Source organism: Alligator mississippiensis, chromosome 3 (assembly GCF_030867095.1).
Source record: "Alligator mississippiensis isolate rAllMis1 chromosome 3, rAllMis1, whole genome shotgun sequence".
NCBI classification, from domain to species: domain Eukaryota; kingdom Metazoa; phylum Chordata; order Crocodylia; family Alligatoridae; genus Alligator; species Alligator mississippiensis.
The window spans coordinates 213466198-213484580 of record NC_081826.1 but is presented as its reverse complement, the minus strand read 5'-3'; the positions used below and the strand labels follow the sequence as shown (position 1 = coordinate 213484580).

The 18383-nt window shown below is 45.8% G+C and overlaps 1 protein-coding gene across 1 annotated transcript; it reads right to left on the bottom strand.

The window, feature by feature from the left end:
- Nucleotides 1–10328: 10328 nt before the first annotated feature.
- Nucleotides 10329–18383, bottom strand: HINT1 (histidine triad nucleotide binding protein 1). Its single transcript, XM_006272453.3, has 3 exons — nt 18230–18383; nt 13473–13577; nt 10329–10640 (listed from the first exon to the last, which is right to left on the bottom strand). The coding sequence occupies exons 1-3, from the start codon at nt 18338–18340 to the stop codon at nt 10476–10478; spliced, it is 381 nt and encodes a 126-aa protein (XP_006272515.1). The 5' UTR covers nt 18341–18383; the 3' UTR covers nt 10329–10475.

The following is an 18383-nucleotide window of genomic DNA, read 5'->3' as shown; positions in this document are numbered from 1 at the left end:
CTTGCCCCCAGGTGGGGTACAGGAGGAACTACAAGTCCCAGCAGCCCCAGGACCAGCTCAGCCACTGTGGCCGCTATTAAAAGGTGGCAAGCAGGTGAAGTAGCAGGAACCTGGAGTGCTCAGTACTGTTGCCACCCTGCGCAACAGTTGACTGCAAGGCAACTTGCTTCAGTATGTTGTGCAGGGTGGCCCCTCCTAATCCTTCACTGCTCTCCCCCCACTTTAGCCTCCCTGATGCTGAGGTGTGGATAGAGCCACCACTGCACCATCGTCCTGGCCCATATGACTGCAGAGGCAGAAGGATAGCAGTGCAGGGGCTGGAAGCATGGACCTTGGTTTGTGCCAGTGGGTACATTTTTTTGTTTTGGGGTTTGTTGAGGAGTTTTTTAATTCTCACACCATGCCCTGTGCATGCCCAGAAGCAGCAGCACATGACTTCAACCTGGCTTGCCCGACATGGCTTGTAGGTACTGAACACCTGCTAGTTTTTTTCCAGTGGGTGCTTGAGCCCTGGAGCACTCCTGGTGTCAGCACCTGTGATAGACAGTAATCCCCCCATAGTTCCTAACACCAGCCAGGCTTCTTGCCCCAACACAAGAACACTTTGCCTATTCTCCTACCCTCCTTTAAAGCCTATCACCCAGGCCTAACAGCTAGCCCAGGGTAGAAGAGCAGAGTCAATTAAACTCAAATTCACCATTAATGTCTTTGTTGCTTGTGGAGTGTTTGGTGTGCTTTCCCTAACAAAGAGAGCAATTATGAGGACTTGGGGTCTATAGCAATACCCATGGGTTGGATTTTCAGCCAGTGTTTTGTTTCAAAGGCAGTTATTTAGCTAAAGCACAAAGGTATTACACATTAGCAACAGGACAGATTCATAACTGGAAACAATATTAGGCTTCTGCCAAGTTTACTACAGTTTTTCTCCTACTAAAAACACCCAGAAGAAACAGCCATTGCTGTTCTTCCCCAATAACCAAAGAAGAAACAGACAGAACGAAAAGAAAATTCTGTATTTAAATGCACAGCAAGCACAACTATAATCAGATAAAAAAAGATTAACACAGTGCTCTCAAGAGAAATTCTGCCTGTTCAAAGAAACAAGTTCCAGCACACAGGAAGATGATGACAAAGACAAAGGCAAAAATAAATTCAAGTAAAAAAGGCTGGCATGAATCAGCTATAACTACTGACAGTAAAGTTGCAAAAACTATCTGTAAATGCAGGTCTGCTCTACCAGGGCAAACCTGGATTACTTAATAATTTATCAAGGGAATACAGAATTTCTTACCTTGAAGGTGCTAGCTAAAATTGGCCTTGGATGTAGAGGCTAAAGCTTTTCAACAAAAAGTTGTTGTCACAGTTGAACCTCTTGAAAACTCCACCAGACAGCTGTGTTGAAGTTACTGAAGTCCCTGGTTATTTTAATCCTCCAGAGTCTGAAGACAGTCCAGGTATAACCACGGGCTGCAGTTTCTAGACGCACGGTCAGAATGCAGTTCCGCCATCTAGCAATCTCCCTACACCCTAGATACTCCTGGGCCTAGTGCTGATAGTTCATACTCCCCCATGGATTGTACACCAACTCTTTCATAACTCACCACCAAATATGGTTTATAATTTAAGTGTCCAGGAGCACACCATACATGTAAGCATACACACACTGATAGGCTTTACACTGAGTTTCTTAACAGACCATTTCTTTTGTTTTATAGTATAAGATGCTCAGAAATCCTAAAATAGGAAGGGGCAGGGGTGGGGGAGGTGGATTGGGGCCCCTGCAGTGAGGGAGGGAGCGTGGCTGTGGGTGGGCCTGGGGCAGGCACTGCACACTCGGGGCAGAGCATGGTCCCCGCCCTCTTCCCCCCCAGTGGGAGTCTCATGCTAACTCCCCCCCACCCCTCTCCCACCTGGGCACGATCACCCCAAAACCCTGCCACTTGCACCCACCTAGGCTCGGACTGGTCTCCCAGTAGGCAACTCCATGGTGATCCCAATGACAAGGCGCATGAATCATCCCCTCCAGTCCCTTTCCTTTTCTCCCATAAAATAATGAGTTATATAGTTTAAAAAAAAAAAACACACACACAAAAAAAAAACAACAAAAAAACACATTATATAAAACTGATATGATAATCAGAAATGTACAGGGTTGAGAGTAGCGGGTGGGTGGTGGTAAATCCAACAGCTCTTATTTTCTGGCTTTTTAGGATATTTCCCAGCATTCCCACGGCTTGGAACAGTTTCCATGGGGACGCGTCAATGGGGCTGCTTTCCCCACTCCCCTTCCCTGCCCATGTTCCACCAGCACCATGAATTGTTTGTTTAGTGCAACATACAGCTTTTGGAGGGGGTTATGAAATGTTTTTGAAATAGTGGGTTAAAGTTGGGCTTGGGGTAGAATATGCTCCCCTCCCCCCCCAAGCCACACTACTAAGCTGGACTGTTCACTTGCTCCCCATCCTCCCCCTCTCCCCCAGCCAGCCAATGAGAGGTATGCTTAACCCTTTCACACGAGACATGATCCAGGCTGGCTAGGTGCCGGTGTGTAATGAGCACCACCCCCACTCAAACCATTGCCAGCCTCAAAGCAGCAATGCCCTACACCAATCCACATCCCCGCTAGTTCTGATCATTCTCCCCTCCACCCCTCCGTCCACTATCTTCCCCTGCACACAGACGCAGATGTTTATGTTGTAAATTGTAAAAGAATTTATTGTAACCAAAAGAATAAGCACCGCTAGTTGTTGTCAGTGTCCATTCATATCCATATGTGCTGCCAGGCAATCCCGCACAAGGGCTGCCCAGCCAGCTTCTCCATTCTTCTTCTGGAAACTACAGACTAAGGGAAAATGTCTCTTTTGCTTTCTTTTTGTTTCTCCAAGCAGTTGCCCCACATCCACTTAAGGCTTTCTCCATGGGTCACTGGTGCCTCCTGAGACTGGGGATGGGGTGGGGGGGGGGGGGGCACATTTTGTGGGCAGCAGTGTTGGCAGCAGGGTGGCAAGCACCACCTGCAGAAGCCAGCAGCAGCAGGGCAGGAAGGAGGCAAACGGTGACCACCCATACAAGCCGGAGGCGATGGCAAGCAGCAACTGCCCGCAGAAGCCAGTATTGGCGGCAGCCAAACTCAAGTGGGGTATGTGCCCCCTCATGTTCCCCCTACCAGTTGCCTATGGCTTTCTCTACCCTTCCCTCCCAGCAGAGTTCTTACACCCAGCACTTTAACTGTGCCTGAGTCTCCCTCCTCCTACTGGCACTTTGAATCAAAGCACCTTCAAGATGTGCTTAGTTTCCCTAGTAAAGATAAGCAGCAAAACTGACCCATGTGCCGTGGAGTTCGGGCCTACTGGGCTTGCATCTAGTTAACCAGTAGAAAGGAATGTTTTCTGACGTACCCAGTCTCTACATCCCTGAATCTTCTTTAGCGTCCACAATTCAAACCAGACAGGGCAAGTGGATAGTACTTTTTACCACACCTGGTTGGAGCTTGAGAATGGTGCTGGCAAATCCAGTCTCCCATCACTTTTTGAGTGTTTCTACATTGATTTGCTTCTCCCACTTCCACTAGGGGTCTTGTTCTTTGCCACTGTTTCATATGAGAAGATTGTGGGTGGGAAAGCTGAGGTCAGGCACATCATATATCCCATTCCATAATCATATATCTCATCATAACTTATATGATTAGCTAGCTGCACCACTGGTGAAGTATCCTAACCCCACCAGATAGGCCAGCTATGAGGCCTTAACCTGCCCAGGCTGTGCCTCATGGCAACCATAGGGCAGCTTAGTGCCAGCCACTTTAGAGCCTAGAGAGGCATCCTCATAGATTTTGTAATTGCTGTTACCCCCGAGAGCCCAGGCTCCCTCCATCCAGCCTTCAAATACCTTTATACCCCTTTCCCTCTGCTAGGCCCTGTATTGAGGCAACTCACCTTTGAGCTCTCTCAAGAACAGCTGCCTCCAGAATTATTGGAGAGAGGTAGCCAGCCATGTTGGTTTTCTAGTCATCTGATGACACAAGCTGCTGCTTACAAAAGCTTATGCCTGATTTAGTTGGTATATAAAGTACAAATCTACTCTGCCTTCAAAATTAAGTCAATTCCCTGCCAAAGCTCTATCTTAACTAAGAGTTTAAGGCAGGAAAGCAGCTTATGAAACTACTGCAAACTCATTAACTCATAACCACCTCCTACACAACTTCTCTCTCTCATCTGACCCGCTCTTGCTCTAAGTTTCTGTATTTCTCATGTGTCAGTTTGAATTTTTGTAGCATCATTTAAGTGTTCTACTTCTCTTTGGGCATCAGATGAAAGTCTCTAGCACCTTCCCTGTCAGAAAGGGGGGCAATCACTATGCTTAGTCCCTGTTGTTTCCCTTGAGTGAATTCACAAACCCTGCTAAAAGCATTTTTTAAAAAGGTACATTCCTCTCATCCCAGTCTATTTGTGAAACAACAATTCAGAATGCTGCACCATTTGCAGTGTTGAGCCACACTTCACAGTTGGGCCTTTTATCTTACTGACCTCAGATGTACTAAGGTCCCCCCGCCTTTTGTTTTCCTTCTTTGACTGCTATTTTAAAGCTCCTCACCCTATATCCCAGATGAGGGATAAAAACCATGCGAAATGAATGGGTGGGGTAAACAAATAAGTACAATCGAGTCTGGCACAGGCTGCAAAGGGCTCTAAGGTGCCAGTAATCTCTGGAATCTGTTGCAGCTTGAACCCCAAATTCAACAGCTGGGCCAATAGGGCTAGATCAGTGGTTTTCAACCTCTTTTTAACAAGTGTACCCCTTCTGTCTCAAAGTTTCAATTCATGTACCCCTTTATAGGGAAGGGGCAGGGGTGGGGGAGGTGGATTGGGGCCCCTGCAGTGAGGGAGGGAGCGTGGCTGTGGGTGGGCCTGGGGCAGGCACTGCACACTCGGGGCAGAGCATGGGATGGAGCCACAAGCAGCTCATCTGGGGGGCATGGGGAAGGGGGGCAGCTCCTGCTGCTGCATGCACCCTGGGAGGGCATGGGGGGGGTGCATGTGCCCCAGATATGCACACAGGTTGAGACAGGCTGCCACTGCGATCTGGGGCTACGCCAGGCTCTTCCTGCTGGGGTGTTGGGCTGAGCTGCGTTTGGGGCAGGTGGCAACAGCACGGGGGGGGGGGGGGGGGGGGGGCTACAGGAGGGGCTGCAGCCACTCCAGAATTTGCCATAGCCCCCCAACCCACTCTCCCAGTGCCACCACCGCCCACCCAGAGCACAGTCCAGCCCAACCCCCCACTGGGAAGAGCTCAGCACTGCCCCAGCCCCAGCAGCAGCCTGCCCTCACCCCATGTGCAGATCTGGGGGCACACACCCCACATGCCCTCCTGGGGGTGAATATACCAGTGGGAGATGCCTCCCCCACCCCACGCACAGCTGTCCCATGCCCCATCCTGGATGGGCAGCCCCTGCCCCAGCTCCTTCCCTCACAACAGACTTACCAGCCAGACCCAGTTGCTCTCCACACTGCCAGGCTGCACTCCTCACCGTCTGTGCGTTGTACTGCAGCTGCGCGCATGAACATGGCATTTATCAGCCACATCGGCCAAAAAAGGCTGATTGAGTCAATTTTCCTTATACCTGTGCCAGTTCAATATGGGACCAATGTATCAGTGCACTTCTATTTTTTTCTCATTCATTCTGCCTACCCCCTATGAACTTTTTAAGTACCCCCAGTTGACAACCACTCTGGTAGATATTTAAACTAGGGCACTACATCTGGCAGGTAATCAATCAGTTGCTTATTATCTGCAATTGGTTTTTGTACAAGTATTTTAAAGCAAGAGCTTTACTTTAAGAGACTGGCTCAGTCTAATCTCTCCTTGACACAAAAAGAACTGGACTACTACTCCATTAAAACCAAGGATAAAAACAGGATAAGTGTTTAATCTCACTTACCAGATCAGGATGTTGCTGCTCTAGTCTCTGCATTTCAAGACCACAGAATTGTAGAAAAGTAGGGCTAAAAAGCACTGTTGGAAATCATCTAATCTAACCCCCTGCTGCTGGTTCTTTTTTGTTTTAATCATCATCTTCCTCATTTTCCTGGTCATCTTTCTCCAATACCCACTCAAACTACCCCAGGTTGCAGGTGATCTTTCTCCAATACCCACTCAAACTATCCCAGGTGGGGATAAAAAGCTATTAGTGGCACTGGTACTATGTAGGAATGGGATGCAGGTGAGTATGCAAGACTGTGAAACTCCCACAGGTGAAGAACTCTAACTTAAATTCAGTTACTATCTAGTTAGCTATTGTGTGGCTTCTGTGAAATGGACTTGTCAATTTAGTGCAGTTTGTAATGGGCAGGGGTCTGATCCATATAATTTTAAATTTGCCGAAGGCTAAAAGAAATCAAGGCACATCAGAAAGGTAGCATAAGAAAAAAGCTTCACTGCTCATTGTGTACTTGTTCTCAGCATTACTCTCCAGGCCTGGTAATCCATCTCATTTCCCAAGTACTAAATTCACTTAAAGCACAGATAACCTTGAAAACATGAGCCAACTTTAACCGAGAGCTTCAGGGACCTTAATTGCTGTGGGAAGTGTGAATTCCAACATTTATCCTGGGCTGGTAATGCCTAATGCCAACATTTGAAACTACTGAACTGCTGACTGAGGAATTTAAAAGAAAAAAAAAAAAATGACCATGCCAAACCTCCAAATTTTCTGCAAGTGAAGTTGCAGTTTAGTACCATGAGATCATAGTCTCTGGTAGAGTACCACAACCCTTCTTCACTTAATCTGCTTTATAGATCCCACAAGCTAGAGGGAAGGAAGAAAAGCTAAGGAGCAACCAATGTAGACCCTAGCAGACCCTTGGCTGCTTAACAGTAAGGGAGCATAGAATTTGCTTATCTAGAGTTTGGGTAAAAGAGGCAAAGGAATAGAGCAGGTGACAGAATGCCATAGATGAGAAGAGTTTAGCAGATGCAAGAAAGACAGGCCAAAAGAAGTTGGCTAAAAGTCACTTACAGTTGCACTAGGGTTTTTTTTAATACTAGATGGAACCAAACCACTGTTTGTTTTTTCTAGTGCCAGTTTCACCCCTACCTAGCCAGGCATCCCACCCAATTCCAGCTGCCTCCATTCCAATCCAATCTATCTCTTGCATTGTCAGATGTGTAAGGCAAAGGCCAGCTTTTACCAACCAGTCCTGCCTTGAGTTAGTTCTGTCTATACTGCTTCCAGGCCGAGCCTGGGAACCCTGTAAAGCACAGCCTTGACCATTCACTCCTACTCATAGTATGCCAACTCCCAAAAATAAATCAAGAAACAGTGCGTGTTAAATGCATGCCTAGAACCACTCCATTGCCTTGTTTCCAAGATTAAGTGTTTGTGAAAGAAAGCAAGAAGGCAGAGGTACTCCTCCTAGGCTCAAACCAGAGGTCATGTGGACACGTCTAAGCAGGACCTTCACTGTGATTCAGAATCGAGTGAAGAACGTAAAGATGGGCATAGGAGTCACTTAATGCACAGGAAGGCAAAAAGATAGGAAGGTAGAGGGAAAGCAGGTTTATTTCAGAGCAGATAAAATTCAGCAGCAAAACCAGCTGTATCAGAAGTCTGGATATATCTATTTGGCAATTAGAAGTGAGGTTGCAGCACAGGCAGAGGCATTTGAGCTAGCTTTACTCTAACTAGCTGACATCAATAGCAGCGGTACAGACTTAAGTCAAACTTAACAAGACTCTTGGTTGTAGGCTTGTACAATCTCTGCTACTTATCACTGCTCAGTACCCCAAAAAGCTGTTTCTGGTATGCTTCCACAAGATGTAGTCACATGACTGCAGGACAGACATACCATATGTTGTGAAAAAACATGCATTTTTTTCTCCATTCCTTTCTTTCGTCAGAGCAGTACTGATGCTTTTGTAAATGCAGGTCAGGACAAGGGGAATTAAAAAAGAGACACCCCCCCCCCCCCAACAAAAAAAAACCAAAAAAAAAAAAACACCAGCTTGCTTTGGCATTAACTTTCATTCTCCACTTAGTGTTTCATCCTTATTCAAGGATGCAGGTGCATACCCAAACAGGAATGAGGAGACATTGTGAAGTCACTCTCTTCATTTGAGGAAGCTGGGATTATCACAGTTAGGATAAAGAGTACAAAGAAAGGACATTTGAGGAAGAATTTAGAGTTGATTTAAAAAACTTGGCAGCATTCTCTAGCTAAATGATCCCTTGTCACTTGCTGCCACTACCCATTTATGCTGAATCTCCAAAAATGGGATGATTGTCCTAGCAGGAGCAATAGCTCTGAATGAAATTGAGAGATAGTAACATGAAAAGTTAAATGGTGATTGCAGAGCACAGCTGGGATCTCTTCTTTCACAAACAATTAAGCAATTGTATTACTTGCAAGTACAGAGTGTGACTAGCAGAAAGACTACAAGATATAAATAAGAAATTTGTGAGAGCAGGAGGGAACTGCCAAAATGGAACATTAGTCCAACCATTCATATTTAATATAAACATATCAGTTATCTTAAATGTAGTCCTCATCAATTTGCACATGCCCATTACGGGAAGGGGGTGGTACTTCCCAATCCCCTCCCATTTATGGCACAGGCCAGGACTATGCTACAAAGCTTTAGCAACATAGCTACACACCTGAAAACCCAGGTGCTTGTGCAGCCTGTCATTTGGCAGCATGGTTTAACTATAGTGGTACAAGGAGTTCTTTTATAACTGGTCCACTGAGACCCTCAGCAGTTTTCAAGTGGTCTGCAAAAAAAAAAAAAAAAAATGAGTTTGAGAACTACTGCTCTAGGGAAGCTTTATGATTAAGGTACCCCCAAATATACAAACAAGTTTTTCAAATCATGTTTAACTGGTTTAAAAACACCACCTTTGGAAAGTGTGAGTGTTTGGCACTGGATAAGAGACAAGAGACATTCATACTTAAAATTGGACAGCTGTCTTATTATGAAACAGGCAAATCTGCACACCAGCTGAAGTATTACATACACCAGTCGGAGTTTTTATGCCAGTGTCTGTGACAAACAAAAAGCTAGACCAAAATAAAAAAGGGTAATTAGTGGGGCATGTCAGAAGTTAAATTAGAGACAGATTTAACACAAGCTGTGTTTGTTTCAGTACTCAAGGCACCCTACTGAGCAACAGTAAGATTCGAAACATAAGGATAGGTTGGATATTTGACCAGTCAAAGTTTGGTCAGTTAGCTGGTCAAATATTGGTCAAAAATTGCAAAAAAGCCAAATACTATACAGAAAAAGCACAAATGTTCCATTAAGAAATGTGTCAAAGAACAAAATTGTATTTCTGTCAAGCAAACTACAAAAATAATGTAGGGGGTGGGTTCTCTTTGTAAAATTGTTATGATCTGTGATGGGTCAAAAAAATGCAGTCAACCGACAATGGGGACACACTCAGCCAGCTTCTTACCCATGCTCACTGAAGAATATTACAAGTCTTAATATCTCATGGTTTAACATTAGTAGAATGATTTCATTTTTACCCTTGTGTGTCTGGATACACTTTTGAAGGCCCTTGCCTAACTTATCAAAAAGATCTTCATCTTAGATCTATTCTGAAATCTTTAATGAATACATAAGTAGTACTCTGAAATGTAATATAAATGGAGTCATTATTCATAGAAGCATACAACAACTTTCCTGACAACATTCCTGTTCAAAAGTATATACTTATAATACATGCTGCTCAATTTACCAAGTAATTGCTAAGAACAGAATTAATGCCTAAGGCACTTCATAAAGAAAAAAAGCTGACATTTTTCTACTGAAGCTTTCACTTCCTCCAAAAACACACAGGCATACCCAACTTTAGCCATCATCCATCAAAAATATGGTCCAGAGCTTAAACTTTATTTTGCCATTTTGCTTTGTTTCATTCTTTTTCCACCAGGAAAGTTAGCAAAACAGATATCAAACACAACCCCCTATGCAGGGAGGTTAGCAGCATATGGCACACCTAAAAAAGGTCTTTAAAAACAAGACTATGCACACACCACAAGACCTTGGAATCCCCAGTTTCCTTACCTCATACACATCATAAAGGTTTGTGTCAGTGTTTAGTACAACGTATCCTATGTACTTTTATCTCTGAGTGTTTGGAAAACTCAAGTTACCTTGACGCAAAATTCAAGACTAGATTTACTAAAACAAAGGGTTTTTTTCTTACAGCCCCATCTTATACAAACCACTACCAATAGGGCCGCATGCTAATGACTGCAATTTAAGTAATTCCACATGCTTAGTCAGAAAAGACACCAATGTCAATAGTTTAAAATATCAAGAAAATGAGATACAGGGGTGATGCTAGGTCTTTATTATGAGAATACTCTTCATAGATTTTATTGCCACCCACAAAAAAAGAACATGTTAACAGTGGCTGGGTTCCTGGGTTGTGTGGCAAGTCTACATGGAGCGGTGATTTTCTTTCCATCCAATTCTTAGCCAGGAGGCCAGCCCAACTGACGTCCACCAAGAACGTGGAGATGAACATGATAGACAGACTGCCCACCCTCTGGCCCTTCATTCACAACCATTCGGAATCCCTTGGTCAGGCCCAAATCAGCAGCACACTTCTTGCCAACAATCATTAAATGCCCGAGAAGCTGAAAAGATTTTAAAAGAGAGGGTAGAGTCAAATTAGCAGTCTAAAGAATAGTTCATCACTAACCAGTATAAAAGACATCTAAATAACATATTAAAATTTACTATGAAAGACTGCATGCAAGGCTGTAAATCAGGTTTTCAACGAGGACTTATAAACCACAGTTTTGGTTGGTAGAAGCTGAAGATGCTCAGCAGCTCTCATGATTAAGGACACTATTTCAACTACTTATTACCAGTGAGAGAGAAAGAGTAAAACAATTTAACTTATCTTGTACAGATGCAGGTTTAGACCGAATCTGCAGACATACCAAGCCTGAAATGCTAGTAAGGCCTGAGTCTACATTTCAAAACAAAAGGCATGCATTTTCAACTGTATAGTATTTTGTATTGGTCTTGTTATTTGTATTTCAGATGTAGCAAAGGCTATCCAAAATGGACACTAAACCTAAAACCTAAAAAAGGACACTAAACCTAAAAATCAGAAAGTAGGCAGTCTATCCATAGCAAGATTAAGGGCAGGGGAGAGGGTGGAAAGAGTTCCCTCCTAACAGAACAATATCCCCAGATCCTTGTAGGCTTGGGACCACAGTGCCTGAAATAATGAAGCAACTTACAGCTGTCTGTAGTGTATGGAGACAGAAGGGGATAAAGAATAAAAGACAACAAAAGTCATTTTGCATTTTTGTACTTAGTTTCTCTCACTACTGAAACACTTATTCATTTCTTTTTCCTCCAGTCCCAAAATACAGAGAGCACCGAACAGTTTGAAAAATATTATTAGAAAAACAACCAGGGCTTGTTTGTATATGCGTTTTAAAACCTCACTGTATTCCTCAGGGTTCTTTAAACAACAGCCTTAGTTAATCAGTATACTCGTATTCTAGAAAAAACATTCTAAGAGTTGATCCCTACCCAAGACTAAAATACATTACTTCCATGAAAACCTGAACAAGCTTATGGTTAGAGATGCACTGATGCATCAGTCCGATATCAGATCGGTACCAATATAAAGAAAATTGGCTGCATCAGAAATCAGCTTCATGCAGCCAATAAATACCCCTGCATGCACACAGCTGCAATGCAGCAGGCAGGCAGGGAGGATCACAGCCCAGCTGGTAAGTCCACTGTCCTGGATGGTGAGGGGAAAGGGAAGGGACATGGGGGGAGCAGATCAATTCCTCCAGCGGTGAGGGAGAGAGGGCAGGGGCAGGAGCTGCCCAGCTGGGGTGAAGCAGGGTGCAGGACAGAGCCATGGCTCATTGGAGGGGGGGGGGGGGGCGGCTCCTGCTGCTGCACGCACCCCGGTAGCCTGTGGGGGGGAACATGTGCCCCCCCAGATCTGCATGAGATGGGTTGTAGCTGGGGCTGCACCAGGCTCTTCTTGGCAGGGGCTGGGCTTGGGGAGGGGGCTATGAAGGGGGTTGCAGCCACCCCAAATTTTACTGTAGCCGCCCCATGTAGCCCCGCTCCCAGCGCTGCCGCCACATGCCTGCAGCCCCAGCTGCAGCCCCTGCCACGAAGAGCTCAGCGCAGCCCTGGCTCCAGCCCACAGCTACCCCATGCAGATCTGGGGGATATACAGTGCCCCCCAGGGTGCGTGCAGTGGCAGGAGCTGCCCCCACCCTCCATGCACTGCGGCTCCATCCTGCACCCCACCCCAGCTGGGCAGCACCTGCCCCTTCCGTCCCCATCCAGCACAACACTTGCCAGCTGCACACAGCTGTACTGGAAATCGGATTGGTATTGGCCAATTTGCTTCCTTAAAAATCGGCTATTTGTATCGGCATCCAAAATCTCTGTCGGTGCACCCCTTTTTATGGTCTTTGTTTCAAAAACATGGTAAATCTCAAATAAAAAGGCAAGTCCCTTCTTTCACACTTTGAAATTCTGTTTACTTTATACTATCATGGCCACAAACAGGTGATCATTTCTACTGGTGGAAATTTCTGGGGGAAGGGGAGCAATGAAGCAAAGCCCCCAGCCCCTTCCTCAAGCAAGGCAGTGTCTAGTTTGGGGAAAGAGGCAGGGAACAACAAAGCAAACAACAATGAAGACCATAGCCTGTGGAGCAGTGAGCAGCTGCTACTCGGCTCTGCTTCCAGCCTCAGGAAGCAGAACTGTGGGAACAGCAGGACCACCTCTCTCTCTCTCACTTCTCACTTTGCATCCTCTGGAGCAAAAAGCAGGTTGGGAGCAGCTGGTGGTTGCTCCTCCCTCCCTGTCTATAGGAGAGGCAGGAGTACTGCCCTATGCCTTCTCCAGACAGGTTCCCATGCCTTTTGAAGACTGGGGTCACCCCTTTCTCCAGCAGCTCCACTCCTGGTCCCCAGGAAGAATTAGGCAAGGGGCAAGTGTGCAGACATTCATTCTCCTGGGAGAACCTCTCGTGGGATTGTTTTTCATCTTGTTGTAGTCAGGTTATTTTTCTCCTGGAACTACCATTTTTGCTCTGAAAGAAAAAGCTAGAACGTTTGTATGCTGCTGATTTCTAATAGGAGAGTAGCAATTCTTCCAATAGAAACAGAACATCTGTATATGGCCTATAATGGGCTACCATGAAACAAGTTCTGATAGGGTTTCCTACAGTAGTTTCATCTGACTCCTATGCAAAACCTATATGTTCCTTTCCTTTCTCATGTGTTTTTGGTGATGAAGAATAATGTGTGAATGGAATCTAGGTGCAAAGCAGCAATCTGTAAGAAGCAAGGCAAAACCAGAGCACGTGGCATACCAGCCAGCTAACATCCTTGCCTTAATGATGCAATAGTTTTTGCATTATTCTGATAGATTTTGAACCACTCAAAGTTTTAGACAGAATTCATAATACTTACAGATTCATCTGAATCTTGTGCTTCAGATAACTGGACAATTGGCTTCTTAGGAACTACTAGGAAGTGTACTGGAGCTTGAGGTGAAATATCATGAAATGCAATGCACTAGAGAAAAAGTCAGAAAAGCATTAATTCCATATATAAACTTATCTTTCTCTGAACAGCTTGAACATACCGTTACTATCCAACTCCTCTGATAAGCGTGAACTGAAATTGCCATCTCTCTATGTACAACAGCCAGCTTTACTTTTGAAAATCTGACTGAATTATTTATCCCTTATACTACTATGGTCAGTAATATGAAAGCTTTAGTACTAAGAATACAAAATGGCCATATAGCAAATATTTTAGTTATTTCTACAGGCATCTAGTTATTTCTACAGAATTTACCTGTGACATCCTGTTTTCACACATGCATGATGCCCAATTGCGTTAGCCATGTGCTTTCAACAAGCAATGCAGCTTGTTTCACTACAATATTCTATTGCTCCACACACTTTTTGAAAGCTCATTAGTATAACAGAGATGGGCCAAATGACAGACTGGTCAATGAAAGATTGAAAATAAAGATATCACCTGTGTCTTGCATATTGCCAATTCTACATTAGACCCTTGACCAGGATCCTACCTCAGTCACTAGAAATGCCAGACACTTTAGAAGTACAAGACTCTATATTGGGTTTATGGCATACCCTGTTCAAAGTTTGTTTACAAACCCTACTGGTATGGGGAGGAGGGGAGGAAGGGGCCTGGAGCAGACCAAGACTGGAGGGAAGTATGGGGGGTGCAAGTTGCAAAGGGGGCAGCAAGGCTGCAGGGAGAAGTGGGGAAGGGCAGATGGCAAGGGGGCCACCTGACCACCCCCTCACCACTGCTTTCCCTGCTGCATGGGGGGAGGGCACAAATTCAAGACAACCCTCCAATAATTAGGATTCTTTACCTGGAAAGAAATAATAAGTCTATAAAATTGTCCATATATAGAATCTAATTATTGCAAGGGGGGGGGGGGGAAGGGGAAGAGTACCAAAATTCAGGGTCAACTCAGATTCAAGTAAATACAGTATTAATTTCCGTTAGGCTCTGGGTAGTAACAATGTTATATAGTGATGACTGTCACTGGTTAATTATGTAATACCTTGGGGGAAGACGAGACTGAACAGATGAACATCTTTTACCTATCAGATCTATTTAAAATTCTCCTTGTGCTAAACTGAAGACCCCTGGTTACTTGTTAGACACAAAATAAGGGATTAAGAGCAAGTCATCTGCATAAAAATGACTTGGGAAAGAATTTTACACCTTCCTTGACCTTTCTTTAATCCCAGTTTTATAACTGTTCCTAGCAGGAGGGAAAATATACAAGTCCAAGACCCAGTTCTGCCCCAAGCCTAGAAGGCCAGCAGGGGTTAGACATACCAGTATTTGTGCACAAGGGCATTAATGGGAGTGTGGCTAGCACCACAACCAGATACCTTTGATTCTCTTACTTCAGAGCTCTCCAAATTCTAAGTGGCCAGGGGCCACACACCCCTTGGGCAACAGGATCAGATCCGTGGGGGACAATGGAATGAGCATGACAGATGCTACACACTCCCTTTCACAAACTCTTCCAAGTGTATATTTGTACATACCCTACGTCACAACGATCTGAGACAAAGGCTGCCTATCCTGCACTTATACCACGGTCCTAGCGCCGGCCCTTTTCTATCCATCCCCTTTGCAGAAACTGGATCGCCAGGTAGGTTTCAGGGGTGCAGTCCTTGGGGAGAAGGCCAGGGCAGGGATGGGTCACAAGCTATGGCAGGTGGTGGCAAAACACTAACCCCCTGCAAGTCTTTCTTGCTTCAAAATACGAACATTACTTCTCAACCTGCCTGCTGCAGTCACAGAACCACTGATTGCTGCTTTTTTTTTTTTTTTTTTTTTGGCAGGGGAGTAGGAATCCTTTCCATATTAATGTCAAGTGTCTCTTATCTGGCCTAAATAATCCCAGTACTTATAAATCTTTCCTCAAATCAAGTCATCTAGACCAGGGGTGTCAAAATCTCGCACGGCTAAAGGCTCTATATTGCTGACTGGCCAGCTGGTTTGCAGGCCGAACTAGGCCACCCTGGGAGCCAGCACCCAGGCCTGGTCCAGTGGCTCTCAGCATGCAGCACACAACCTAAGCTAGCCCCCTGTGCTGCATGCAGCAAGTGCCCATCCCACTCCGGGGCTCACTCTGCACAGGGGGCCAGCATAGGAGCTGCAATTCACAAACTCCCCCCCCCCCCCCCCCCCCCCCCCCCCCCCCCGCCCCCCCAGTACTGGCTCTGGCCTGGATCAGACCATACTGAAGCCAGCACGTAGGGCCAATCTACCAGGGAGCAGCCTCCAGGGCATGCCCCATGCCAGTTTCCCATGCAGTGCTTGCAGCACCTGGTCCAGCCCATGTGCCACCTGAAGCACAAGATGCATGCTGCATGTGGGCTGGACCCGCCGTACATGCTGCAGGAGGCACAGGGAACGCATTGCATTTTGCAGCCTGTTGGACCAGTTCTGTGCACTAGTTCCCACACGGCCCAATCCAGATCAGCACCAAACCGACACCCCTCCTCCAACCAAAATGTAGTGTGCAGAGTCAGTTTGAGAACCATGGGCTGGATCACATGGTTTCATGGGCCAAGAGAGCAGAAGTATTACTTCCCATGACTTGCATTAAATACTCCTGTTAACACTTTGCACTAGGCCATTAGCTTTTACGCAATAATAATCGGGCTGCTGAATTACTTTCAGTTGAAGGTCCAACATACTCTCCAGGTCTTGGTCTGCAGTGCTGGAGCCTAGCCAAACATTTCCCATTTTGTATTTGTGCATTTGATCATGTCTTCCCAAGTACATGACTTCATAGTTGTGCTTACTGAAAAATGCATCCTATGTATTTCAGGTTATTTTCCCAAGTTATCAAACTCAATTTGAATCTTAATCTTGTCAGTATAAGTCTGAGGCTTAAATCTGTTCCCCAAAAATCTCCTACCTGTTCTGCTAATGCACCCATATAACAATATACACATGAACTTTAAAATAAGCCAGTCATATATTTGATAAATCCAGTTTGATGCTGTGAGCTTATAACATTTACTAACAAGAGAGAAATACCTGGTAGTAAAAGTGAATTAGCCAACATGAATACCCTACCAGATCTTTAAATGGTAAAGAGGCAATTTTAGATTTCTAAAGACAGAGAATGGGCTTCCTATCCCCCACCCCTTATAGTATTAAGAGACTACCATTACATGGCAGATTAACCTTCCAGAAGGGCTTTAGGTTCTGAGGAATCCAGTTTCCAATTTCTCATAGGAGGTTATTTATTACCGACTCCTGGCAAACTGAGAAGCAGACCTGACTTTACTGTACTCACTACAGAAACAATCTCTGTAGTTAACTACAGTTAAAGCAAAAGTGCCTGAAGACTTTTTTCCAATAAAGGGAATTACACATGCCCTTTCAGGACAGAAAGCAGCAGCACAAGGCTTGTGGCAGAAAGCATTCCAGCCATTTTCATGTTTGCCATCTTGGCCCATTAGTTTTCCATGTTATGGAACTGCCAGTAGCTATGCAGGTCATAACAATCTACTATTTCCCTGCCCTACATTTAAAGTGGGGCCTACTTTCACAAACAAAGCTCTTTTAGCTCCCAGAAAAAATAATCCCAACAGTTTGACTGGTCAGTTTCAAAGCCGAGGAACTGAATATTCAGGAGCCTGCAGTGCTGCACCATGTTAAGAACTCGACTCTTCGGCTAGATTAAGGAGAAACTGAATCCCTTGGGATCTGAGGGTACCTATACACATTCAGTGAGGCTGCTTTGATGTGCTATAATTATAGCACGTTGGAGTAGACTTGATTAATCGAGTTTGCTGGAGAGTGGTAAATACCACACTCCAGCATTTTGTGCAGCCGCCTCCCCAAGCCACTTTGGAGCGAGTTGAATTCTCTTTAGTTAAGCTGACCCTACCACCATTTTTAAGTGTGGGGATGCTGATACATTAAGATGCTCTGGGCACTTTAATTAGACTCTAATTAAACTGCCCCCCCCCAACACACACTTCTGGAGCATGTGTATAAACCCCTGAGAGATGAGCGGGCATGCTGCCAACATCTGGAGCAACCTGACAGACAAGGGCCCAATTAAGACTTCACTCTCCTGTAGCCAGATGACAGGCAGACCAAAAGCAGAAACACTTCACCGCCTTAACAGCAGCATTCCTGGCCTGCAGCATGCAGCTGAGACCCAAACCTCCACCTCACTAAGCACAAGCACTGCCATTTCCTGGCTCAGGCCCCAGGTTCATTTTGCCCAGCCTCTGGTGGCACACAGGGGCAGGGAGCAGGTGCTGGAAGGGAGGACGAGCTGGGGCGGGCCAGTTAAGACTAAGCAGAGTAAAGCAGGCCTCTGCTAAGGGGGTGAAAGCTGGACCACTCCAACCCAAGGGTGGCCAAAGGCAGGTGCCAGACAGCGCTAGTGCAATGGGCACTTTCTCCAGGAGACGCTTTCTGGAGCCCCAGAACAGCTCAACCTGTGCTTTAATACATAATCAGTCCGACGGGGCCGGGGGGGGAACTAGTTGGGGCTGGTTCCGCTCTAAGCAGGGGCTGGACTAGATGTGACTGCCCGAAGTCCCTCCCAGCCCTCATTTCCGATGGCTCTAGGAGGCGGAGGGGCCCGGCTCGTGCCGCAGCACCACCGCGGAGCCCCCCTCGGCAGCGCCGCCCACCTGCTCGTCCTCGAAGATGACGTTGGCGGGGATCTCCTTGCGGATGATCTTGCCGAAGATGGTGTCGCCGCCGGGGCGCGCCGCCTGCGCCCTGCTGGTCTCGTCCGCCATCCTCAGCACCCGCTGCCCCCGGCGTGTTCTAGTAAGCACCCCG